The sequence below is a fragment of the Eublepharis macularius genome, chromosome 10 (genome assembly GCF_028583425.1).
Source record: "Eublepharis macularius isolate TG4126 chromosome 10, MPM_Emac_v1.0, whole genome shotgun sequence".
NCBI classification, from domain to species: domain Eukaryota; kingdom Metazoa; phylum Chordata; class Lepidosauria; order Squamata; family Eublepharidae; genus Eublepharis; species Eublepharis macularius.
The window spans coordinates 39,155,907-39,183,436 of record NC_072799.1 but is presented as its reverse complement, the minus strand read 5'-3'; the positions used below and the strand labels follow the sequence as shown (position 1 = coordinate 39,183,436).

General features: G+C 41.0%; 1 protein-coding gene across 1 annotated transcript; it reads left to right on the top strand.

Moving 5' to 3' along the window:
- Nucleotides 1–303: 303 nt before the first annotated feature.
- On the top strand, nt 304–27,530 carry ANXA5 (annexin A5). The gene is made up of 13 exons (XM_054989758.1): nt 304–472; nt 996–1,031; nt 8,377–8,461; nt 9,552–9,646; nt 9,921–10,034; nt 11,856–11,946; nt 15,067–15,146; nt 15,754–15,810; nt 21,675–21,768; nt 22,736–22,831; nt 23,903–23,961; nt 24,546–24,668; nt 25,211–27,530. Exons 2-13 carry the CDS (start codon nt 1,023–1,025, stop codon nt 25,271–25,273), a joined length of 966 nt encoding a protein of 321 aa, XP_054845733.1. The 5' UTR covers nt 304–472; nt 996–1,022; the 3' UTR covers nt 25,274–27,530.

The following is a 27,530-nucleotide window of genomic DNA, read 5'->3' as shown; positions in this document are numbered from 1 at the left end:
AACGCATTGTTCCATCCGCCTATGCAAGTTAATCGGAAGTCCTACACAATTCAATGGATCTTACTTTTAACCAAGTTAAAAATATGATCACGGCAGTCAGCCCGGGATGTTGTGAATAACGAGGAGCACTGAACGCAACAACTTCAGTGTAAATATTCTGGTCTCCAAGGCTTCCATCGGGCGAATTATTCAAACCGCGATAATTCAGGACAGGAAGGGACCGCGCTGGCAAGCGAGATAGCGACTGCAGCAGCCCCTCCCCGCAGCATGCCTGGCTGTAACGGAGAGCTCAGGGGTGTGGCTAGAGGCTAGGAGCACCCAGGCTAGGACCGGGCTGGAGAATCCGAACTCAGGGTGTGGCAGGCAGGCTCAGCCTCGGGAGTTTCCCTCGGCGCTTCTTCTTTGCATTCCGTCCGAGAGCCGCTGAGCTGCGTTTTTGGGCTTGGCCGTCGACATCCGCTTAGTTCGCTCGGTGAGTGCCGGGACGTGGGGTGGGAGAAAGAGGGGGGAATCAGACAGAGAGGGGAGCGGGCTTGGGGCTTAGGGCAGTAGCGGCTGGGATCGTACGGAGCAGCGAATGCTGGTGTAGGATGCTAAAAACTTCCTCGGTCATTGACAGTGCAATCCTAACCAGAGTAACGCCGGCTTAAGACCATTGGACTCAAGGTGTTTAGTGTGGAGTGACTCTGTTTAGGACGGTAGTGTAATACATTGTTGCCTTGGTTGCGCTCTTCCTTCGCTCTGGCTCTACTGGGGTAAGCGGAGGGGAAGCCAGCCTCGATATAGGGCGCTGGTCCAAGATTTGGCTCTCCCGAAATCGGAGTTTCCCAAAGTTAGATGCGGGGAGGGGAGGGGAGGGGGGAGAAACTGTTCTTTACAAGTTTATCTGCTTTGAAAAGGGGCCCTTCCTGACACCCAGCGTTTGCCGATGATTATTCTTACAAGTTTGCACCATTTTAACATCTTCGTGTATTTCTTGTTCCGATTTCTTGCAGCTTCTCGCCTGATCAGCCCCCGCAGCCATGGCGAAGGTGAGTCACACCTGGCTTGCTTTCTCTTTTTTTTAAAGCGAGGGGCGGGGCCAAAAGCAGCTCTTCCGTTCCTTTAGCGCCATTTTGCTGGAGATCTTATTAAAGTTTCGTCCCGCCCTTCCTCACAATAAGTTATAGCTACCGCCTTAATGCCTTCCCGAAAATCTTGTGCAAGGCCACTCAGAGAACGTGGCTTTAAATCATTGCGGGGTGTGTGGTTTAAAATATTTTTCCCTCATGGGGCTGGGTCGTGAGAGACGAGAGCTGTATGTACTTCGGCCATTTCCCATTTATTTCTCACTATTTTACTGCTCCAGTTGGTCCGAAGAGGAAAAAACTTCCACAGGCTTTACAGTCCTAGATGGAAAAAATACTGTTTGCAGAGTCAGGGTGGCTGGGTTTTTACTGGGACTCTTAATTTTCTTGTGGCTCAGAAAATGTGTCCACGTGTTTTAAAAGTTCTCAATTTAGCCGCTTTGTGAACTCATCCTAGTCATATGAAAGCCACGTCACCTTTTTTTCATTTTCCACTCATTTAGCCAAGTTTCCTGCACAGCAAATTTGTGCTGTGAGTGGGTGTTGACTTTTAGAGTCTCCTAAAGGGAAAAATCAACCATTCTCTTCCTCTTTCCCCAGTATTCATACTTTGTGGACTGGTTTCTTTATCCTGACATACTTTTCCTTTTAACTAAACCACATTTTTTAGAAAGTTCTTTATGAATTTGAAAGTATGTTTCTTCTGAATGTTTGAGTGCTCCAGGAACTTTGCATGACTTTCTTTTTGGCATTTGTAAAATTAACAAACGATAAATAGAATACCAGATATGATTAGGAGAAGTGTGTAGATTATGATCAAAATATAGTTCTGTGCACCAAAAAGAACAGTTTCTTTTTAAAACCTAGTTCTTAATTCAGCGAATATGTATTAAGCATGCCCTTAACTGTGAATCTGAAGAAGCTTAATGTAGTCTGTCCATTTCCGGATGATTATATCCTAGCTATAATTACTTACTTTTTATAATACAGAATACTTTGGGGGTGAAGGGGTGAAGTATAGCTTTTCCTCTCACTTCTCTCGCTGCAAAATACTGTGGTTTGAATGCTGGGAAATTTGTTCTGTCTCCCCCAAACCCCCATCTGTCTTCGAGGAAAATATCTAGAGGCTAATGAAGAAATGAGTAACAACTGTGCAATGGTAGGGAAAAAACATGATGATCTGAGAATGCTCCTAATCTTATTTCCCATTCCTATAGAGGGGTGTCGGTGCAGCAATACAGAAAGGGTCTTGAACTGATACGGGTACAGCACTATTATGTAGTTGTCAAGTCCACTCCATCGTTTACAACTGACAGGGTAAATGTTCTCCATTGGGAGTTACTGTCTTGGCTCCAACGAATCCCTTCTACTGACCAAAAAACTTAGCCAGTGGAAGGGATGTTTCCTACCTTTTTTTTTTCCTGCAGCCACCTGAAAAGTATCTACTCCTGAGATATAAAAATATAGGAAGAGCTATAAAGAAGAATTGTTGTTGTAAACAGGTGGCAGATCTTGCTACTGTGGGCCTTTCCCTGGTAACATCTAGATTAGATTACTGCATTTCATTCTATGTGGGGTGCCCTTGAAGACTGTCCAAAAGACTGCAATTGGTACAGAATGCTGCAGTCAGAATGTTGACTGGAGTCAGTCATAGGGGATCATATCACTCCATTCTTGTTCCATCTACACTGGGTATTAATTTGAATCTTGGCTCAATTCAGGATGCTCGTATTGACCTTTAAGCATTTTATGGTTTACCTCAAGGACTGCCTACTCCCATATGACCTTATACCACCATTCTGGTCATCTTCAGAGGCCTTGCTTCTGGTGCCCCTGTCATCTGTGGCTAGATGGGTGGAAACCTGAGAAAGGGCCTTGTGGCACTGAAATGTTGGAACTCCCTACTCAATGAGTTGTCCATCTTCTGCCAGTGGGTGAAGGCTTTTTTTGTTTTGTCTGGTGTTCGCTAACTAACTCTTATTAACCCTCCTCTCTGATTACATCTGTTATATAAGTTACAGACTCTTTTTATTCCTTTTACAAGGCACTCCTATGCACATTTACTCAGAAGAAAGTCCCAGTGGGGCTTGCTCTCAAACACGCATGAAAAGGATTTGCACAACTAGTTTTTTCCACTGAAGTTCCACTGCTTGCCTTCATGGTTTGAACAATAGCTGTAATGTTCCATAGTAACACAGTCACCTGAGGGTTAGAGCAGCACTCCTGGTTGCAATGCTTACCAGCTTCCTCTGTAATTGGAGGAGTTTTCTTGAGCTGACTTGCTTTTTCTAACAAGACTGTTTCCATAGCAGCACCAGCAGATACAGAAATGTGTGGTGTGGTATACAAGTGGCCATCTTGGAGTTCCTTTTCCCTTTCACTTTGTTAGTAGCTTTACATTGTTCAGTTCTGGCAGCCATCCTGGATTATTAAATTTAGGGCAAACTGGTAGGAATTTTGCTGAGGAAGCAGCTTTATCGTAACTGCTTAGATCCTTCTCTTGTAAAGAATGCAGCTGTTGAAATGCATAATCAGTTCCACTGTTTTTACTTGACAGATTTTGCGTAACTAAATTTAAACATGCATGCAATTGCAAGATCAGGGTTTCAATAATCCAGTGAGTTGAAGGGGGAATTTTGTGTGTGCAAAAGTTTGTTACAAAACAAGTATCGATTCTTTAGTTAGTACATGCTTTTCTCTTGTGTAATTAGATAACAAAAATGCATATGTTGGACTTAGCTACAACATATCCTGTGATAGGAGCTAAGAATCTGTTGTTGAACATCCACATAAACTCTGTGTAATTCTTAACAGCTAGCAAACCAATGTGTTGCAGGCAACCACCAACTTTACTACTGCATAGTGATTAAGTGCTTGGGTTGTGCTGGTTTGAATCCCACTACTATCATGAGCTCAATAGGTGGCCTTGGATAAGCCACTCCTGTCAGCCCCAGCTCCCCAGCTGTATTGCGGGGATCATAATATTATTGACTTTGTTCATCTCTCTGAGTGGGGCACTAATCTGTCTAGAAGAACAGTATATAAGCGCAGTTATTATTATTATGCACAGTTGCTATTTAATAGTAAGAATTGTAACTTTATTCTTATGCAAACAAATAAAATTCTGCATCAAATGAAGGCTAGGAAGGCAACTGGGCACATACTATATGTTTAAAAAGTGACATTCTGATAACTATACCGCAGTGTCTTCTGCTCGTGGACAGGGTGTTCTACACCTTCTGCAAGAGGATTGCAGAAGAAGAGGGATGCTGAATCTGATGATGTTCTTCCACTAGGATAAGCAAGAAAACCTCTGCTCCTGTGACTGCTAGATTTGAGGAAAGGACTAGTAAAATCTAAAGAGAGTTAAGCCCTTCTAAGTCTATTAGAGCCAGTGGGTTTAGGATGTTATAAATCTGTTTAGGATTGCACTGCAAGTCATCGTTATGCCTCACCCCAGAAGCCTTGTTCCTTTCAGAAAGGATAACCAGAGAGGTGAGAACCAAAGCTTTTAGAACACCTTAGGCTGAGAGAGGAAATTCACCTGCCTCTCTTGTCAGCCAGCATGGTGTAGTGGTTGGCTAGAGTGTTGGAGTGGGATTTGGGAGACCCAGATTCATATCACCGTTCCACCATGGAAACTTGCTGGGTGACCTTGGGCCATTCACATAGTTTAACTTACCTGACAGGGTTTTTGTAAGGACAAAATGGGTGGAGAGGTGAACAATGTTGTAACCTGCTTTGGGTCCCCATTGGGTAGAAAGGTGGAGTATAAATGAAGTAACATAAATAAAATTAAAAATACCTGTGCTGCAGCAGTAACAGAGAAGGCTTGGGGAGAGAGATCTAGAGCAGATTTAGAATGCAGACAAACATTTAGTCATTTCCTCCCAATTTTTAGTGTGTCAGCCATGTGGGAATGCCATCTCTCCAGCATGAGCAAGGGTTTTTTCCTCTCCCAAAGCAAAAATCTGCTCTTCCTTCACAGGAATTATCCATGGACACCTATGAGAGATGATGTCCATGTCAGTTACCTTTTGATTGCTTTGATTGTAGACAGCAGCTGTAGGAACCCCTGAGGAAGCTCTGTGAAGCTGGCTACTTGCTAGCAGCCTGTTGGGGTTGGGGCCACCTTGTATTTTCCAGCTTCTTCCCTGGACCTGGGGTGATCTGAAGAAGAAAAAGAAAAGAAACAGATTTATTACAAAGACTATCTTTATGAATTAATTACTTACCTCAGTCCCAGGGTACAGCACCTACTGACTGCTGGATGAGAATTTTCTCTTACATGAATTGTATGTGATTATTGATTGTAAACTGTATTCTCTTGGTCGTCATTTATGGTAATGTTAGTTATTGATGTATTTAATAACTATTTATAAAATTTTTATTTATTGTATCATAGCACCTTGCACTTTTGAACTTGATAAATTTCATTTATATACTTGTTAGTGTTATTTACTGTATACCACGGGGGCATTCCCTTTGTTGTAGTTGTATTAGACCGTGGTAGCTTCTCCTTTTTGGAATTGCTTCCCTTAGTTGCTACAAGTTGTGTTAATAGCAGTAGTTTTGAAACTGACTGAAATAAAGAAAAAGATTACCATGGAACCCAGGCATACAGAGCTGCATGAACTCTTGTGCAAATGTGTGTGGAATGACCCTAGCAATTATTTGTATTCTGCGCCTAGTTCCTTGGATCATATCTATGGTGCATTAGCGTAATGTATTTACAGCACTTTGCAAAGTGTTATAAGCTAAACAAGCTGGGATGCTGGACATCTTAATTGCAGATCTCCTGTATCATATATAGTCTTGAGTATTTATTGTATTGCTCTCAGGCAGGTTCATTGTAAGTGGATGGACCACAGAATTTAGAAAATGAAAAACAGTTTTATAGTATTGGTATTGGCTTTGAATCTGGTGCATCTTTGGCTGCACATTGCTTCTTCCATACTATTCTCATGTACTGTCTGAAATTATTACTCTGGAATAACTAGATTACAAGTTCTTTGCATTTTGAGATGCTAGTCCAATATTAGACATCTGCTTTTCCTAGAGTTTACTATATAGTGTAGCATAGTCCAGTGGGGATGTAATGATTCCACGTTGGACTGAAACAAATTACATCTGCTGTCAGATAAATTAGGATTACTGTTCTACTACTTTAATGTCCCTACTGCACCAGTTTTTTTGTGACAATAATCACCACATTAGAAATAGCCCCTCCCCCATGGCTTCACTTTCTATAGCTGTTTATTCTTAGTTCATGGTAGAGATGCATCTGGAACTGGTATTCTCAAATTAACTAAATGTGTACTCTGTTTTCTTTTGTCATGTGAGCACAAAGCCCTGTTTTTTCAGCCTTGTCAAATGTATGCTGGTGTTGTACATGGAGAATCCATCTACATGGAGGAGTCCGTGTTGACTTCAGTCATGAAGTAGTTATCTGCACACACCTTTCCTTTCTCAACGTTAGAGGTGTATGGAAAAAGGTTACTGGACACAATTCATTATTTAAATAGTTACTTGTTACCCTTCTAAACTCTAATAGCCAATTAATCCTTTAAATTTGTTTGATCTGAGAGTGTATCCTGTAGTGCTTAATTTCAGCCCTTCATGATTTGGAGATGCGAGTGCGAGGGTTCTCAGAATGAGTTGTCTGGATCATATGAGAGGTGTTATGTGAGGGAAACCTGATGTAAGAGGACTGAAAAAGCTAGGGAATGTGAATTTTATTCAGAATCTGTGAGAATATGAATGATCTACTATGAAACTCTTACAAAAATACCTCACTAGAAACCTGCAACCAATGTAAACTCCAAAGCATCCCTTTCCTATCTGTAGACAACTGGAAACTATCTCTTTACCTCACCCCATTTGTCCCTGATGTGCCCCCATTGTATATCTCTTTGCCTACCTCTTTCACCCATCCCTTCTGTTAGCAGAGGCTGTCCTCAAACAATGTGTGTTCTTTGAGGTCTTGTGTAATTTTCCCTCTAAGAGCGAGAAATTGCATGAAATAGGTTTCTAAATGATTCCACATCATTTTGGGCAGAGGGCAGCCATCATACGTCAGTCTATAAAGGGGAGCTTAGCTTTTGTGTTCTTTCTCCCTTCTCTCTGACTTGTGAGCTCATCATGACAAGCCTGTACCACCAGAAGGGTAACACCTAGTATTACCAGCTCTAGGTTGGGAAATTCCTGGAGGTTTGGGAGGTGGAGCCTGGAAAGGGCAGAGTTTGGGTAGGGGAAAGATGTCAGCAGGATATAGTGCCATAGAGTCTATCCTCCAAAGCAACCATTTTCTCCAGGGGACCTGAACGTGTGGCTTGGAGATCAGTTGTAATTCCAGGAGATCGCTAGCCATCACCTGGAGGCTGGTAAACTGATCTCCATATCAGAAGGAGCTGTTTGCATCTCCATATCAGAAGGAGCTGTTTGCATCTACTCCCCTCTCCCCTCTCCTCTATATCTGACCAGTTTCTTTTTGCCCTCCATGCATCTGACGAAGAGAACTGTGATTCTCGAAAGCTTATGCTACAATAAAATTGGTTAGTCTTAAAGGTGCTACTGGACTCTTTTTGATTTGGCTTCCCTAGTAATATCACAAAAGAGTTTTGGGATGGTTTTGGATTTCAATAGACTTTATAGATTGCCTTGTCTTGATAGAACATCTTAATACTGGATGTTTTTCTCCATTCTTACATTAAATGTACTGTTTATTTCTTCTCAACAAGTGATTTATTAGAGCTGAGGAACTAATGTCAAAGAGAAAAGGAAGTAAAAGCAAAGGCTTCTACGTGTTTAAAAACCAGCTTGTTTGACCAGATATTTACTAGGGACAGTTTGCTGTGCAGAAGCTCTGAAACAATACATGATTTTTTTTGTATTTAATTTTCCCATGAATCCTGAGGGCCTTTCTGAACCTTTGCCTGGAATTCTGGGGACTCCAGAGGGGAAGAGCTTCTCCTATTAGTCATCTGCAGGCTGAAATTGTGCTGTATGTTGGGAGGTGCTGTGGCTCAGTGGTCGAGCATCTGCTTGGCATGTAGTCTCCGGATTAATAGATGAGGTAGTAGATGGCATGCTGGAGAGCTGCCTGCCTGCGTAGACAGTACTAAGCTTGATGAACTAATGTTCAGATTCAATAAGGTAGCTTAATGTGCCCATTTTGTTGGAAAAACGTGTTTCATCTACTTAGGAAAGAATCTTTATGGTTCAGATTGGTCAGTGTATCTTGATTGATGACTTCTATGGTAATATGAATAAAAATTGCAGTACAGTAATATAAAGTTATTTCTTCTAGCACACAAGAGGCACTGTAAAGGATTTCCCAGGCTTTGATGCTAGAGTGGATGCTGAGACCTTGCGCAAGGCAATGAAAGGCATGGGTAAGAACTGGCGGTCTTGCAAATTATGACAGTATTGTTAGCATGGTACAGTGTATCCTGGTTGCTGTTTCACTTTTTGAATTGACATTTGCTCTTTAATGTTTACATGAGAGTTAAGATAACGTGGCCATTTAGTGAATAAAGTAAAGCAATAACTATTTCAGTACTTTGCTTCCTTATTTTTTGTGCAAGAGTTCCATTATACTCTGAAGAGTTATATAGGGATAATTGAATCTTGTTCCAAGAAATGGATTAATAGTTATTTTTTTACTGTAATTCATAAAATAATATTGATTATCCTCTCCCTGGGCAAACCATTAGAGCTGGGCAAAAAGGAAAGTATGTTTCATTAAAAAATTGTGCAGAACACCCTCCACCGTTTTGTTGGTAATTTATGGGAGCTTAAGAAGAGGATGGAAATGTTTGCTCACTGGAGGAAGTGCTCTCCTCATTTTGATTGGTCTTTATGACCTTGTCATGTAGGCAAGTGTGATTGTTTAATGGGGTCGTGTCATTAGGCTGACCGTGTAATTCCTGATCAACTGGGGGGGGGGTCACCTCAGGAGGAACTCCTCCATTTTAAAGTATAGATTGGGACCAGTTGTGAAGCTACTGAGCATGATAAAACAGAGCATTCACTCAGGCATGTTTTTTCTGCAAAAAAAATATATTAATGAGCAAAACTTCCGCATTGCTTTACCAAAAAAGAATGTACCAACAATATGTGTGGTCTATGAGTTGAGATGCTGTCTAAAATTTCTGTGTATGGAAGCATGACTTCTCCCCCTCCCCACTTCTGCTGCAGCCTGAAATGTCCCCTGAAATGGTGCTGTTGGGAGTGGGCCACTTGGAGGAGTGGCATAAGGGGAGGAGTTGAGTGGCTGCCGTGGAAGGGAGGAATTGGTAAAAATCACCCTCCCTCTTGGAGTATGTGGATCTTCGCAACAGCATCTAGTCCTTTTGACTGCAGATCGTATTGTTGGGTAGAGAAATCTTCATACAGTGCTCCCCACAGAGAATACTGTTGGACTCAGTCATCTTAAACACCGACTCTTAATAAGAATAATTCTTTTTTTTTTCTTCATTCAAGGGACTGATGAAGAGCCGATCATGAAGATCTTAACAAGCAGAAGCAATGCGCAGCGCCAGGAAATTGCAATTGAATTTAAAACCTTATATGGCAGGGTAATTAGCTTTCTTTTGGTTACGAGTTGGCAGGTGTTTGTGTGTATGTATGTGAGCGCAGGCACGCACACACATATACCAGTTCAGCCATATAAGACACGTATTGGGTAATACTTTGCATATGTTAATCTCAAATTCTCTATTCCTCTGTATGCTTCCATATACTCATGTTTCTTAAACATTTTCTTTGCTTCCTCAATGTGCTAGTTTGTGTGATTGAAGGATTAATTTTGAATTGCTTTCTTAATGAGGCACTCTTCATTTTGTCAATTAGGATCTGGTTGATGACCTGAAATCAGAACTGACAGGCAAACTTGAGACTCTGATGGTCAGTTTGATGAGGCCAGCACGGCTTTACGATGCACATGCATTGAAGCATGCCATTAAGGTAAAATGAGTGGGACAAAATGAAAATATAAACAGAGTTTTGGTTTTTCTAGGAACGCATCTCCTTTTTTCTTTGTCAGGGTTGCTATTATGTTGATTACTCTGCTTGATTATTTATGATGATTACTTTCATTTTAATGACTTCATTTATATTCTTATCCACCTGAATAATTTCAGAAAGACCTTTGTGATCAAGTTTTCAATAGCCTTTTGTCTTCTGAACAAAGTGCATTCAATGGCTGGCTGCTACTGCACATGTAAGAAGCCAAGTGTGCTACACCAGATTTTCAGGATTACAATGCAACTTTCATTTTATTTCATTTTAAATGTTTATGTCTGTTAAACTTATGAGGCCAGTGAAAGTTACGGAAGTTTTTTAATGGCTGCTAACAGCTCTGATTTGTGCCTCTATATGAACCTTTCCTTGGGTAGGGAAAACCAGCTAGGAAGGTAAAGTAGTTTAACTGATCCAGAAAATACTTGCAGTTGACAGTGATTTTTCTCTAGGCGCAATTTGTAGCTGTCTTTAAAATTAAGCATGTGGATAAACCTGAGTTGAATAAAAAATTATTCCCCTGTATGTTCTGTAGAAACTTTTGACTCATCTTACAGTGTTGAATTTGTCTCCTGCACAGTAAATTGGCATCCACAAACTCCCCCTCCCAGGTTTGCTTAACTTGCTGTTATTCAGCAACAATTCCATTGATCTAACCATTCGTAAGCAGAGTATTCTAGCCAAATATTGACTTTTCAGCTTGGCATTTGTCAGTGGAATGGTGATGAACTTTTACTGAAGTGGCTTAGAAAACTAAAAACCCATGTTGATTCAAGAGATGAAAATCACTGAACTAGTAGATAGGAAGAGAACAGGAATCAATTGTTTTGGTGAGGTTTCTCCCCATTCCTTTTTGTTCACAGGAAACTTAAAATATTACATTAATAGTTGTGTTATTCTGTTACCAAAGGTTCTGTTAGTTCAGCGGTATTGGTATGTAGAGTGTGTAAACAGCTGTAGCGTTTGAAGGCTTGTGAAAGTGGTCAGTGAACCATCCACCTTAACACTCCTCCATTATTTATTACCTTGCCTCAAGGACAGATCTACACATTTGGCAACAGACCCAGTCAGGAGACCCGCTGGATGCTTCTTTTTCTAGTCCTGAAAGTTGAAGAACTCGTGTCAATTGCAACTGTACTTTAAAAAGCAGCCTTGAAATCTTTTGCATACATCTTTACTCTTTTCATTAACTGGACGGACACCTCTTAGTCAACAGATGAACCTTTGACACACTTCTGAAGGGCCTTTTTCCTTAATTGTAACAAGATTTGCAGGATGAGTGAGTTTTATATAAGACGGGATAGTATGCATTGGAAGAAATGCTATGAGCTCAATCTCTCCTCTGTACTCCACTTCATTTTAGATGGAATTTTTGCATTTGGCAAGGAATGAGAGAATGATGGCCAAGCCATACTTCTTGAATGAAATCCAGCCAATCAGTCTGCTGCGAGAATAGAATTTATTTTAGCTTTACTAGAAGATTTCCACAGTCTTTATTTCAGCAGTTAACACTGCCATGGGCTTCCTGTGTGAGTCAGTGCACATGCTATTTATGGGGTTGTACTTTATGGACATGTGGCATTCAGAAATGAGAACTGAGAGGCTTGAGCATTATCAATTTCTTCGACATTTTTGTGGAGAAATGTCCTCCACCCAAGAATTCACCCCAATAAATATGTATGGGGCATTAAATATGTATGAAAACAATTTTTTTTAATTTGAATTTTTAAAAAACCTGTAAACCTTCTGTTAATATTTAAATCACAGGGGGCAGGAACCAATGAAAAAGTCCTGAATGAAATTCTCGCATCCAGAACGCCTGCTGAAATCCGGAATATAAAGCAAGTTTATCAGGAAGGTAAAATGTATTGTCTGTTCAGTTCTTAGAAAGACTTCTGTAAGGGTATGATTTTTCAGATTGAGAGAGAGTAAGGGAAGTGAAAAATGCGCATAATATAGCATCAACGTGATACTTACTGAGTGAAGAATGTTGAAAGCTTTTATGTTCCTGTACGTATCTTTGTGCGTTGCACAATATAACTGAATTTCCTCCCTCAGATACTTCCCTTCTTGAACAAATGAAATCACAGAAAGGATTTTAACAGTGAATGAAAAGGGAATGTAACTGATCACAGATTTGCCTATGTCACATTTCTATCCTGCCCTTCCTGGGGTAGAGTAAATTATTTCCCCCACCTCAGGAGGTTAGGCTGAGAGACTGTGGGCCAAGCTACAAGTGACGAATGACACTTGAACGGCAAGTGGATTGAGTGGAGCGCAAGTGAACAGGGAGAAATACACTTGCCGTTCAAGTGTCATTCGTCACTTGTAGCTTCGCCCTGTGACTGGCTTTGTGGATAAGTGAAGCCCCTTGATCCTTGTCAGCTACTCTAACCACAATACTAGTCAGGCTCTCTAATTCTTGGCAGAATTGTACCGCTGAAGCCACCTTGTAGACTGCATTTAATGTATTCAATTGTGAATAATAAGTCTTGCTCTTTTTATGTAGATGACAAATATATACAAAATGTATGTGCTCTCCAGGGAGGCTTAAAACAAAAACAAAATAATTAAAAACAACACCATTGCACCAAGTCACTAAAAAACAAGCCAAAGCCATTGGCGTAAGCCACTGAAAACCAAGCCAGGGGATAAAAATAGCATCAAACATCAAGCAATCCTTAGGCCAGAAACTTACCATAAGACAATTAAAAGGTAATACCCCTTAGTTAAAGCCTGGGTAAAAAGGAATGTTTTAGCCTGGCGTGCAGAGGGAACTAAGGGCATTCTAAAGGTGAGATGCTACTAGCCTTTTCTGTGGTTGTCAGCTGCTTCACCGCTGAAGGCAGAGGCAAAAAGAGTGGGGCTTGGGAAGATCTTAGCTGGTGAGTTGAACAAGATGGGTGGAGGAAATTATGAATAATTCAGCATCTGATACATTGGCCTGCTCGTCTGAGGACTACATGTGCTGCTGCAGTTGCTCTGGGGATCTTTGGTCTGCCCTTTGGTTTAACAAGAATCTGTAAATAATACTCCTTTTATATACTGCCCTTCAGGATGACTTAACACCCACTCAGAGTAGTTTACAAAGTGTGTTATTATTATCCCCACAACAAAACACCGTGTGAGGTGGGTGGTGCTGAGAGAGCTCCGAGAAGCTGTGACTGACACAAGGTTACCCAGCTGGCTTCAAGTGGAGGAGTGAGGAATCAGACCTGGTTCTCCAGATCAGAGTCCTGCTGCTCTAAACCACTACACCAAAATGGCTTGTAGGTGTCTACCTAACCTACTCCCACTCTTCAAACACCCCAAAGGCTTGGGTTTAGCTGTGAGTGTGAGAAGGTTTAAGTCTGAAACAATGGTGTTACAAGGAGACTACACTGATTTATGGAAGAGAGGTCCATCAGTGGCTACTAGCTGTGGTGACTAAAGGGAACCAAGCAAAAATATTGGAAAAATGGAAAAATACATAATAAATCCAAATGACACCAAAGCAGTATAAAAATCAAATTGTAGTTAAATTGCACAATGGAAAAAATTACATATATTCAATGTCAGCTACTCACATAATATATCCATATAAAAACAATACACCAAAGAATATAAACACAACAGCATGAGGCATAGCAAGACACAGAATACAAAACTAAAAGAAATGAGGTCTGCTAGCAGGTCATTTCAATACACTGTTCTCCTCAGATCCAAATATTTTTTCTCTTTCCCCTCCTCTTTTTTCCCTTTCTTATTATTTTATAATGAAACCCCTTTGATTTCTGTATCTTTTCAACAACAACAACAACAACAACAACAAAGAGCTTCTGGAAATGTGGCTCTTTTCCATAAAGTGTGGCCCCAGTGGTGCTTCTGTATTTCTATTTTTCAATTATTGAGTGTTAGTTGGATTTATTCTATGTTACCATGTTTATTATAATTGGGATCATCAATTTGCAGCAGCATCGAACCTCTGCATATCAGTGTTAGGAGCAGGGCTCATTTTGAGGGGGAACGCACAGGAACGCAGTTCCAGCAGTTCCCCCAAGAGGTCACATGACAGGTGGCCCCACCCACCTGACTCTCAGCCATTTTGGGCTCATTTCAGCCTGGATTGGGGCTGAAATGGCCTGGATCGGGCCTCTGACAGGTGGTGGATCGCTCTCCTGTTCAGTAGCGACCCAATCCTGACCATTTTGGGCCCCTTGTTGGCCATTTTTCAGCCCCTTTTTGCCATTTTGGGCCCAATTTCGGCCCTGAATAGCTAGGATTGGGTCCAAAACAGCCAGGATAGGTGATGTCAGGGGGTGTGGCATATGTAATCAGTTATGCCAATGACACACTTCTGGTGATGTCAAGGGGCGTGGCATATGCTAATGAGTTATGCTAATGAGTTCCTCCAGCTCTTTTTCTACGAAATGACCCCTGGTTAGGAAGCAAAATCAAAGGAAGGGCTTGGCCTTCTTCACTGGCCCTTCACAGCAACTGCGTGGCCAGTCTGTGAAACAGGATACTGTAACTGAGTAGATCCAACAGGACTCTTCTTGTGTTCTAATTGCACCATCTACTTTCACAGGACTTGGCAACTGTCTTCTGTTACTTCTTGTCTGCTGTCTTTTTTTAATCCTACATTTTTGGGTCCTATGAAGCCCAATTTATAGCTGCTGGTACATTTAGGAGAGTCTTGGTGTTATGTCAGTATCATTAATAGTGTGCAGAAAGGAGTTCTTTCTCACACAGAAGAGAATGACAGGATCAAACCTGCCGTCTTAAAACAAGATGGTGCAGCCATCAACCTCTTTGTTTATTCTCCTCCCTCCTCATGTGCTGTGTACAAGTAGAAATGCTCATTTCTTTCTGAATTACAAAATGATTGTGTTGAGTAAGGGTAATTATCAGGTAGCAGTCGCTGTAATTACTCTAGTGTCTTCAACTGTGAAGTAGTGCAATTTTTGTTCAATGATGGACGCTTATTCCTTCATTGCAGAATATGAAGCTGACTTAGAAGATCATATAACATCAGACACATCAGGTTATTATCAAAGGATGTTGGTAGTCCTTCTTCAGGTAAACCTTTACAGTAGAAAACTGAATAATAAGTAACAGTTACTTTATTAGATATAGTTTATTACTGGAAGGCTATAGATCCTATGAAGTAAGGAAAGATAAAACTTTGAGGAAAGTTATTATTGGAGATTTCCTGAGACCAATAAACATGAAGAAGAGTTTGCACATGGGATGAGAAAATGTACTGTAGAGATACATTCCAATCCCTCCTTGCCTCTTCTGTCTCTTATTTCTGTCTGCTCCTTGGAGCCTTTGCTCCAGTATGCTAGATCTAGAATAACAGTAAACAGTGTTATTTCAAAGTGTGCATCATTTGAATAGATGCCCCATGTCTTTACTAATGCTGACCCAAGCATCTTGTTCAGCACATCCAAACTCCAAATCTACATGGCATCCATGCACAGTTTGATTCCTCTGTTGGCCATTCATATATTGGAACCAAGACATCATATGGGCTGTGCACAGAGTGCAGGAAAGACAATGTGCATACAAAATACTCTTTGCCCCAACATGCCTTTTTTTGTGCCACTGACCCTCTTCTACTAAATTTAGCCAGTTTTGTCTCTTATGTTTGCTGACTCTTACTTCCCCCTTTTATTCCATTTAGGCTAATAGAGATTCTGATGGCCCAATTAATGAGAGCTTAGTTGAGCAGGATGCTCAGGTAGGTAAAGATTCCCTCTGTCTCCCCCATCTAAATATGTGTTTAAATACTATATTGGATTAAAAATAAAAGTGGAGTTTCCCTGGACTGAATGATTCTGTTATGGAAATTATATTTATTGGTGGTGAAATTATGAGTGTTCCATGAACCTTGGAGAAAACCAATCTCAAAGTATAAAATGCTTATGTGTATTATTTTCTTCCTCTTGTAGAGAACAATTTCTTTTACTGTAATTAGTACAGTATACAAATGTAGGCCGATAGAAGAGCATTGCTGGGGGCAATAGGCTGGACTGCTAAGAATAATGTTAGAGGGAAGGTTATTACAGTATCATATCTGGTCTTAGTACACAGTCCTGCTCAACTGAACTGTGTCAAGGCTTGGCTGTGATCCATGCTGATATACAGTCAACTCAACAAATAGCAGGGCAGAATTGCTGTTCATTCACAACACTAAAGCTAGTATTTTAAAATTTCCACTTCATTTCTCTTGCATTGGAAAAAAAAAGAGGAAAGTTCAGGTGAGCCCTAATTGTGGCATGGCTGTATGACGTATAGGAGCTCTTGTTGAGGACCTAATTTTATCCTATCTTTTCTCCAAGGATTGTGAGATGATGTACATGGTTCCTGACATTTTCACAATAATCTTCGTGGTAGATTATGCTGAAGAGCAGTGATAGTCCGCTGTCATGTAGCGATTGTTTTGACTGAATGAGGATTTGAATGCTGGTCTCCAGAGGTTTAGTCCATGTTTATCCTGTACACTGTTTCTTGCTCATGTCAGTATCACAGTAATAATGTTACTCTTCTAAGGATGATTCATAAGAAGGTTAAAACATCTGCCATTGTCTTAATTTAATGTAACTATATTACGGTGTTTGCTGGCACATGTGACTGTCTTAAGACTCCTCTAGGGAAACAGATGTTTTTGATGAATAACATTTTCCATGGTTCTGCCCTTTTCCCCCTGAGCTGCTCTACAAACAGGAAAGGGGCAGGGCAGAAATAACCATTTAGGTCACGCTGTATTTTAGATCAGACTGGCTTTGTGTTAATTATAGTAATCTTTTCCATCACAGAATGGCTTCGTCAAATATAATCTCTTCTCATTTCAAATGGCTTTTTTGGATAGAAATGTGAGCCCAGATTTCACTGAAAAGAGAAGACAAAGGGGAACATAAAATACAATATCAGTATGGAAGATTTTGATTGGCCTTGTTGAGATCATCAAAAATATGTGCAGTGCATGTTTGTCAACTTTATGATGGCTTCTGTAGAGGATGTTAAAATTTCCCACCGCAAAGTCCCAAATTCTGCTCTAGAAAATAACAGGGAAGTTGGCAGTTAATTTAATCCTTGGCTAGAGTAAACATTTCTCCCCATAAACAAACTGTTGGTTGGAGCTTTGTTTCTAAATGAACTTCTTTGTTCATTGGAGCAGACTTTTCATTAATGAGTTATTTGTTTAGAGCTAATGAGATCTAAATGAGTCCTAGAAAAATGTACAGCTACAGTGGCCCGAGCTTTTAAGTTTGCATAATTACATGAATTGGCACTTGCTACACTTTAGTTTGAATCTGTAGGAATCCCTCTTTGTTAGAAGGATAGTTATTATCTTTCAGAAAAAGATGGGGTCAGAAGTCTGCTCTGTAGTTTGCTGTTCATATAATCACCTGAGTTAAGTAATATTTGTCCTTGGGCAAGCAAATGGCATCTATCTCTGGTGATACAAGCAGAAAAAATGACTTTCAGATACTGAAAGGAGGACTATGAAGAGGCAGTGCAGAAATTTTCTAAATCATGAATAAAAACTGTTTGGTACTTGTAGGTCTATTCTTCTGTCTTTAACCACTTCCTTTAATCTGTGTCCAGCTTCTAGTTGATGATCCTGCCATTGTAGGGGAGATTTATTACTGCTAAATTTTGTGTTAATAATGCCATTCTTACTCATTACCATGTCACTGTCCTCTGATGCTGGAGTTGCTTTGCTCCCTTTGGTTCTTGTTGCTGCCTTTAAATCTTGTACTGGGCCAGCTTAGGTAGTCTCCAACGGCTGTTTCTAGCTGGGAAAAGACAGTGCAGCATTATGGCAGCTGTGTGCACGTGCTGTCTTATAATGCATACATACCCAAAACAGCTGTTGCCCTTTCTCTAATTACAGTCAGCACTAAGCTACCCAGACTGGTCTTGTGCCACCATTAAAAGCTCTGATAAGCACCCACAGCATGGGAGTTTACAGCATGCAGAAGGGTGGTCAAGGAGCCTGAGTGAATAGAGGAAGGGATGGACTAGTGCCCCAGCAAAGTTACTTGCAATCCTGTTAGAAATAATATAGAAGATGTTCAAGCTAACAGTTGTTATATCTCTGTGTGTAAAGTGCTGTCAAGTCACAGCCAAGTTACGGCAACACTTGTAGGGTTTTCAAAGCAAGAGGTGGTTTGCCATTGTCTGGCTCTGCATAGCAGTGCTGATCTTTCTTGGTGGTCTCCTGTCCAAGTACTAACCAGTGCTGGCCCTACTTAGCTTCTGAGATGTGACAAGATAGGGCTATATTACCTACTGAATAACTGATCTTATATGCCACTCCTCCAGACAGATTACTGCCCTACTCAAAGTGGTGAACAAAGTCAGTATTATTATCTCCACAAGGAATGGCTTATCCAAGGCCACCTACTGAGTTCATTGCAGTAGTGGGATTGGCAGTGGGATTGGCAAAGTGTTGATTGGCAGCACTTAACTACTATGCTCCATATTTTACCCAGTCCTTCCCCCAGGAGCTCAGATTGGAAGGTGGTTTCCCCACCAAGAACCAAGCCGGTTAGGTGGCAGTGGCAGTGAATGAATCGGGGTTTAACTGAAGTCCTCCATGTCCTGCATGTCACATGGACCACTGCACCACACAAGCTGCTTTCACATGGAGAGAATTACCGGCGTCCCTCTCACTGCAGTTTTCTATTCTTTTTCTTCTTCTCAGTCTCCTGCTGTTGCCATCCCTCTCTTTGTAGACAGTTTTTAAAGGAAAATCCACAATTGCTGATTGCACAATAATGTTATAACAGTTGATTGGCACAATCTATTAGTTTCCAGCCTCCTCCTTTAAAAAAAAAAAGTCTTCTGAATAATTTTGAGTTCTGTTTGAGGAAAGAGCAATATAAATATTATTTAATAATGTAATGAAGCATTGGACAAGGGTAAATGCTGCTTCTGTTTCTGTAGCATCCAGTTTTGTGGAGATAATACTCTCTCTCCAGCGTGGTGTCCCTTTTTCACAGCTGTTGACTCCTCGTGACACATTATAGTCTAGATGGTGGGAATTTAATCCTGCTAGCAGAAGTTGTGAAATATGATCTTAATGTACCCTTTTCAGAGTCCACCCAAGGCACTTTACGTTGGTTACAGATTAAACAGAATCATACATTTGGAATTAAATATAAAAACCCAGTAGTCTGGTAGAGAGACTTAGCAAGCCATAGACACTTAGGTATGAACCATTCATATGTCAATAAAGAGGTCTAATAGATGGTTCTTCTTAGTAGATTATAATTTATCATCATTCATAAATAATTATACTTGTAACTGATTGAAATCCACTTTGTGCCATTCAGATTGATTGTGTGCTTTAACAGCCATTCAGTACAAGAGGCGATACAAGTTACTAATAAAGTAGATAGCAGACTGAGAAAGAAATGAAAATCTGAAGAGGAAAGTGAAGTCTGGAATTTCAGAAGGGACAGTTTCAAACTGGTGTTTTTCACTTTTTATAAAGTTAATCTTCATACAGACATTAACATTTACACCTGTTACTTCAGAGAAAAATATTGTGCGCAAAAGTTAAGATTCCAGCCCCTGATTTATTTCATTTTTCCATTTTAACCAAAGTCTTACATTTGTTTTGGGAAATCATATTGTAATCCTAAACAGAACCACATGAGTGTTAATCTTGGTGGACCATATAATCAGGTGCCCAGAAATAGGTTCCCCATGGTCTCCTCTGCTCAGCTTGTACAGCTGCAGAGATGAGTTCCGATAATCTCCCTGTCTATAAACTGGAAGATGGGGGAGGGAATTGATTCTTATATTCATCTTCAGAATCACTTGGAGGTCCCATCTCAGTTCTTGCAGAAGCCAGCAGAGGCCAACAGGTGGCCCACTCCTTCAGCTCAGATCTGGGGAGAAGAGGAGTAGCTTACGCACCAGGAATGAGATCTCAGCTCTCAAGGAGGTGCAAGATCACATTTTGATGGCTACCAAGGCCAACCTGAGTTTTTCATGGAGTAGAGATTTCAAGATTTAATGCTATCCTGTTGGAATGTTGTATGGTTCAGTTAAGCGTGTCACATAATTTAGAACTGGACAGCCATGAAAACAGTTTGTATTCTATGTTAACTCCATTTTACGTTTACAAATGCAACCAGGATAAATTCAGAATTGTGGCAGGGGCCTTGGTATACAAGCAAAGCGAAGTGTTGGTGGCAACTAACTCCCCTGCCTCAATAAGTACTGTTGCTGTCTGTGACAGAAGTTCCCCAAAAGGAAAGAATGTAGTAGTAATATTTCTGTGTGAAATAATTCCAGAGGGTAGGTGCATTAGTTACAGCAAACACAAAGTAAGCTGGTAACCTTTAACATCCCATAATATTCCAGTTTTGTGAGGATACAGAGCTGTTCTTTGCATAAATAGAGTGGAATTGGTTTTTGGCTTCAGATGAGAACTTTTCCACCACTGTTTACAGAATTAACTTATAAGTAACAAAGCCCGTTGTTGGAAAAAAATACGGGCCCTAGAAAGGGGAGGGCAGACAGGCATGTATTCACTCTTTTCGTCACTGATTCCAGCTGGTGAAGAAGGGGGGTTGGGTGGGCATTGTCATCTGCTCCACACCAGATATATGCTGGGTAAAGGGGGGGCATTGCCTCCTGTTTTGTACCTGACTATGGCTGGGGGAAGGGGGGCAGGCATTGCTGCCTGCTCCGAGCCTGATCCCAGCAGAGTGAAGGGGGGTGGGCATTGCCACCTGCTCCCCGCTGGGTGAAGGGAAGAACAGGCATTGCCTCCTGCTCCATGCCTGATCCTGACAGGTGAAGGTGGGCGGTGGGCTTTACTACCTGATCTGCTCCTGATCCCAGCGGGGTGAAGGGGGTGCGGGCATTGCCACCTGCTCTGCTTCCGATTCCAGCAGGTTGAAGGGGGGGGGGGGGCGGGCATTGCTATATACTTGGCTCCTGACTCCGGCAGGGTGAAGACAGAGTGGGCATTGCTGCCTGCTCAGTGGCTTAATCCGGTAGGTTGAAGAGGGCAGGCATTGCCACCCACTCTGCTCCTTATCCCAGCTGGGTGAAGGAAGGGCATTGCCTCCTGCTCTGCACCGTATCCCAGCCAAACGAAGGTGTGAGGTGGGCATTGGCACATTTCACTCCTGGTCCCAAGTGGGTGATGGTGGGGGGGGGGTGAGCATTGCCACCTGCTCCACTCCTAATACCAGCTGGGTTAAGGCAGGGAGTGGGCATTACCACTTGCTCCACTCCTAATATCAGCTGGGTGAAGGTGAGAGACGGGCATTGCCACCTGCTCCCAGCCTGGGCTTCCCACCATGGCACATTTTCTGGAGGGACATGGTGCCTAGCCTAGGCTTCCCTCCATGGCAGCACCCTCTGGTGTTGCACCAGGGTATAAAGTGAGTTGTCTGAAATACGCTTACTCAGTTATATAGTAAGATATGTTCTGCTTTACTAAAAAGGCAACTTCTGTGTTGTGGCTAAATGTTTTCACTGACAGTAGCTTTGTTCTGAATATAGAAAAAAAAACTTCCACATGTTGCTTTGGACAAAAGAAAACTTTTGATGTCTTCCTTTGGATCATAACAGGAGCTGTTTAGAGCTGGTGAGCTGAAATGGGGAACTGATGAAGAGAAGTTCATAACCATCCTGGGAACGCGAAGTATTTCTCACTTAAGAAAGGGTCAGTAGAAGTGGAAATTATGTCCTGCTTTTCTGAGGTCTGTAATCAGTTTATCACGGATGTGACTGTTTATGGCAACCTTAGAAAAACTCTGGCCTTCTGTTTGGTTTCCTGCCCTCTGAAATAGCAGCTCCTCATCTGCTGTTTCTTAGGACCATTTCACACATAGGACAACATAGGTGTTGTCATTGAGTGTATACTCGACAGAGTCACAGTTTATTCCAGCCCTCTGATGCATGAGTCTGCTAAAGCCTGTTTATCACTTGTACAATTAAAAAAGCTCCTTAAGGTGTACATCAAAATAATGTAATGTTTGATAAGATCTGTAACCTTTATGGGACTTTACCACTCCGGTGGTTTTGGAGGCCTGCTGATTTGAATGCTCTCTTGTCTCCACAATGGACATAGAAATGCGACTTGTAGTTTAAGAACATGACTGTAGTTTAAGAATGTGCTTGGCTTGGAGAAGCTGAAAGGAAGTATTAACGTTACCTTTCCAGCCCCCCAGCAAAGTATTATCACTGGCATGCAGCCCTGGGATAGGCAGCCATTATCTATTTCCCTCCAACCCCCTTGCGAGGCAGGGCACTGGAGTTGCCCTTTGCTAGCTTGCCACCACCCCTGGATAACTGCTCCCATGCTGGGGATCTCCCCTTGTTCCTGACAGGGTGCAGTTGCCCAAGGATTACTCTCAGTAGCACTGGCTAGTGGTTAGAGGCATTTGTGTAGGAATTGAGGCAATGCTTCTTAACTAAAACAACTTTATTACTACAAGGTACAACTCTAGAGTAAACAGTACAGAACTAGGATACAGGCTGAGATATAAAAGGCAGGGGAGGAAAGGTTGCTTGCTGTACTAAATGGACACTTGCAGTTTCAGCACATCTGACCCCCTCCATACCAGGAATGGTACAGAAATAACATGTATATTGTGTATAATCAGCAAAGACACCTTTTTGTTTTTCAGTCTTTGATAAATACATGACCATTGCTGGCTTTCATGTTGAAGAAACTATTGACCGTGAAACGTCTGGGGAACTGGAGAAGTTGCTTCTGGCAATCGGTAATGAATGGTCTTCCTACCTATACACTTTTTATAAGAACTGTGAGTGAGCATTTGGAAAAGAACCCCGCATGATGTGTCCATTAAAGGAAAAACAATACTGCCTTCAGTAACCTGATTATCTACCTGAGTGGAAGTGATACTTAAAACAACAACAACTGGTGACCTTTCATCTAGCCAGTGTGTGTTTGGCCTAGTGACTAGCTAAATACAGTTAATCTGTGATTGAATGAAACTTCTATTTCCATTTCTGGAATCATTAGAGAAGTGCTCTTTCCCACTCATTTTGCTTATTTTTATTTATTTATGTTTTTTATAGTCTGCGTTTCTCACTGAGATTCAAGGTGGATTACATAGTGTGAGTCAGTATGGTCAATGTCAAAGACATTTCAATAATGGCAATCTTAACTCCCCTCTGGAGATCAGGGGGCAGGGCCACCCAGCCATGTGACCATTTTCAAGAGGTTCGGGAACTCCATTCCACCGTGTTCCAGCTGAAAAAAGCCCTGATCATAATCAAAGCAACATACAGTACATAATAGTAAAGTCTGTAGTCCCTGTCCCTTATGCATTGCTTTTGAAACCACTTCCTTACAGTACAACTCTCCTAACTGAGTAAAAAAACCCCTCTTGAATAATTCAGTTCTGCATGGTCAGGTCAGGAGCAGTGGGAGCTTTCCTGACCTTTTCAGGTGAGGGCCACCACAGAGAATGCATGTGTATGGGCAGCGGTTGATTTTGCCCTTATGCAAGGTGGCACCAGCAGAAGGCCCTCTTCTGATGACCGAAGCTGCAGTGGTGGAACAAAAGGAGGGGGCAGACCTGTAGATAAGCTGGACCAAGGCCGTAAAGACCTTTGTATGTGATTGCCAATACCTTGAATTGAGTTCGGTAGCTGACAGGTTGCAAAATGGGAGTGATAGTCATGGTCTTCATAGCTCCTGATAATAACTGAGCTGCATTGTTCTGCATCAACTGGAGTCAGACAAAGTAGCTTGCAGTAATGTATAACAATATTTCACTATGCTTTGCTTCATAAGTACAAATGGAGCGTTTGTTTTTCTTCTCTAGTGAAGTGTGTCCGAAGTGTTCCCGCATATTTTGCTGAATCACTGAACTATGCAATGAAAGTGAGTGACATTTTCTTTTTTTTAAAAAGAGGGGAATGGTTGTTACCAGTGTTTTGTTTTCTAAGTCTACAATGAATGCTCCTCCAGAGTAAACTTTTGGTTTTATGTTCTTATATCTGAACATTTTAATTGTGTTACACTTCAGTCCTGTGCCTGATATACTTCATTTTAGAAGTGAACACTGCACATGACATGTTGTCTCATCACTGTATGCTGTCATGTTCAAGGCACATACAGCCTAATCTTGTGAGATGTTGAACATCAACTGCTGTGTACAGAGCTGTCCCTTTAAAACAGTGGTGATGCAGAGTTCTGATAAAGACTGTTTCTCACCATTTCATGTCCTGTGAATAACAAATCGGATAATTTCTAAGTAAAGAAACGGAAATATTAACACACACATGGGATTGAATGAATTATTTATTCTCATGTATAAATAACTAGTGTGGCCTTCTCAGGTGCATTTATAGATGGTTGACATGCTTAATGCTCTTCCATTGAAACATGCGGAACATTAAGTGTAACTTAGACTGGATCGTACCTTTTGTGATTTCAAATGGGACCCCTTTGGGGTTTTTTTCCAGGGAGCAGGTACTGATGATGATACCCTGATCAGAATCCTGGTTACAAGAAGTGAAATTGATCTGTTGGACATCAGGAAGGCTTTCAGAAGAGATTTTGCAAAATCTTTGTACCATGCAATTCAGGTTAGTCTACTTTTTATAAATCAAATAGATTTCTTTTTCTGTTGGCTAATACCGCCAGCTTGTGCAGCCGTTGTTTTCTTCCTCTTCATTTGCTGTAACATAGTCACAAAACCATTTGCAAATATAAAGAAGGTTCATGAGAGTATTTATGTTGGTAAGTCCCCAGCTGTAACACTTAATGCTAGTCAAGGTCCATCTGCTACACGAGGGACTGTATTGGCTTACATGTAAGTATTGTGGCTTAACTGATTTGGATACTTGCTGAAGGATACCAGAGTTATGTAATGCTTAGAAGTAGGTGGTCTGCCAGTGGAAGACAAGGCTGCGATATGCAATAGGTGGTTCATGTTTTGCTTTTTAAGGTTTTTTTTGTATGTGTGTTATAGACGATGAATCACTTGTTGGAAACGTTTTATGAACCATTCCTGAATGGATAGTCATAATAGTGGATTTCCTGTGGTGAAAAATCTGTCATTTGGCAAACATTTTCTTTGGGGTTTACAGATGACTCACTGCCATTTGGTCATGTGTTTTATTTGTAGAAAGATACATCTGGGGACTACAGGAAAGCCCTTTTGCTGCTCTGTGGTGGTGAAGATGACTAAGGCCTACCGTGAAGAGAAGGACACAACCTTAATGTCCTGCCTTTTGGCTCCTTCCCTCTGTACAGCTAAACTATATACTTGCATTTATAGCTGCAGCTTCCTTTGCGTCCCCACTGCCATCCTTATTGTCAAATTCAGAGTGTATGTTGTTAATAAAGCGATTCAGCACCCCCTGCTGAAATCCATGTTGAATTACAACAGGGTTGTAATTTTGTCTCCCCTCAGAGAACTGACTTTATCCCCCCCCTTCATTGGTATTATTTGCAGTTCTGTTTTTATATAATTTACAGTCTGCTCTTTAAAAATCAAGTTAGCCAGTTGTAAGTTTATATGAATAGCCTTAATCCAAAGAACTTTTTAAAAGTGCCTGATAAATGTACCCTCTTTTTTCATATAAGATGAAGAAGCTAGGAATATGATTTCTTTATCTGCAGAAGTAAAACACATTCCAAAAACTAAAACCAAGCCCTCAGTAACTTGAGCCGTAGTTTGAAATTTTATAGTTAATTCGAAGAGAGCTTCTGCTAATGGCTTTACAGTTGTGAGATACACATGACCCCTGTCTTGATATTTTGTATTTGGTGCTATTAAAAGGAGCTAACAAAACCAGTAACTGAGTTGTCTTTTGAAACAAAAAGTACCAATAATGTACAAAGAAAATAATGAGCATTATAAAGACCTATAATTTATTACACAATTATTCAAATTGTCTCATATTTTGCATGAATTCTTACTGTTACGACTTCAGCTCCAACCAATGGAAGTCTTACTGATTCTCTGCCCTCCACTCTCGGCTGGCATGATTTTAGTGAACATTGTCCTTAAACTTCTGAGCACTGCATCACACAAGGTAGAAATTAAAAAATTAAGGATGTTTAGCGTTGAATTCTTACCACATTTGGCTTTCTGGTACTTTCACACAATTGTATCTAATACCCAGTCTGAGTTATATAGAGGCTGGCATAGCGTTGGTTAGTTAGTGGCTAAGAATTGGACTGTTGTGAATTATGACACTTCCCTGACATGGGTGTGCTTCTGAGGTGCAAGTGCAGAGTTGCCCGAAACCACAAATTTTAAGCACATCTTGGGCATTGAATTACTTGGTGGAGCATTCTGATTTCTTAAGATGTGGCGCCATGCTGTGATTTGTCCAGGTGTAGACTAAATACTGCAACACTCATATCTATGAGCATGTTGGTCTTGCAGCAAACACTTTTGCCAAAGGGAGTCCTTTGAAAGGGTCACAGATGGGGATTTTACCCTTCAAATCCAGATGCAGCAGCTGTCAGGTACTGGAAATTGGCCTGGTAAAATGATGCTTAAACTTGCAGTTCTTTGTTAAACAATATATTTTAGGCATTTTGTAAACTTTTAAACCTATGAAATAGGTTGAGTTAAAGAATTTGCTACAATATTAACATTTCTTGTATGTTTTGTTTTTTCAAATAATTAAAAATGCTTTTATAAGTTATTTTAAGCCTAGTGTGAGTTATATCTGGTTTGTATATATTCAAATGGCCGTTGAGTGCAGTTTTGAGCAGCTGTATATAAACCCATCATCAAGTTGCTTGGATATGAACATCTGTTTGCAGGAGCTTTTTGCACTCCATCTCACGTACACTGAGTAGATTTGCAAGGCCGTTGAAGAAAGAAATTGAATGCCCCCAAATTTAATCCAGCTATTACATAGCACAACAATGGGTAGAATGGTGGAGGGCTAGATCTAGGATGAATTTAGTTGCAGAGTTCTAAACGCTTCTCAGCTACAGTGGGCATGAGCTTACAGCATCAGGAACTTGTACGGTTAGATTTATGTTTATGACAAATGACCAGGTGGTCCTTACAGAAAGGGAAGGGGAAAAAACTGCTTAAAGAATCTTAGGGATGAATGAAATCTGAGTGAGGGGGGCAGTGAGACAATGGGAAGGCTTCAACTGCTCCTCCGCTCAAAATGGCAGTGTTTGGAATGCTGTATTTTCTTTTTTTAAAATACTATTTGCTTTGACTTCTAGTTTTGGGTTCTTCTTTTATTGGCTTCTATTTTGATGACATGCCCAAACCCCATTCCAAAGCTTCTCTCAGGGCCTTGTATATTTTGTCTATCAGGGACCTAGACAACTGCTACAGAAAGCCAGTTTGTCCACCTGAAAAATTTTTTAGGCCAGGCCTTTTCCTTTCCTGACATGTTTCTTTGAAATTATGCCAAGGATCCATAAGCTGCAAGCCAATAAAGTTATGATGTTTTTAATTCCTTCAA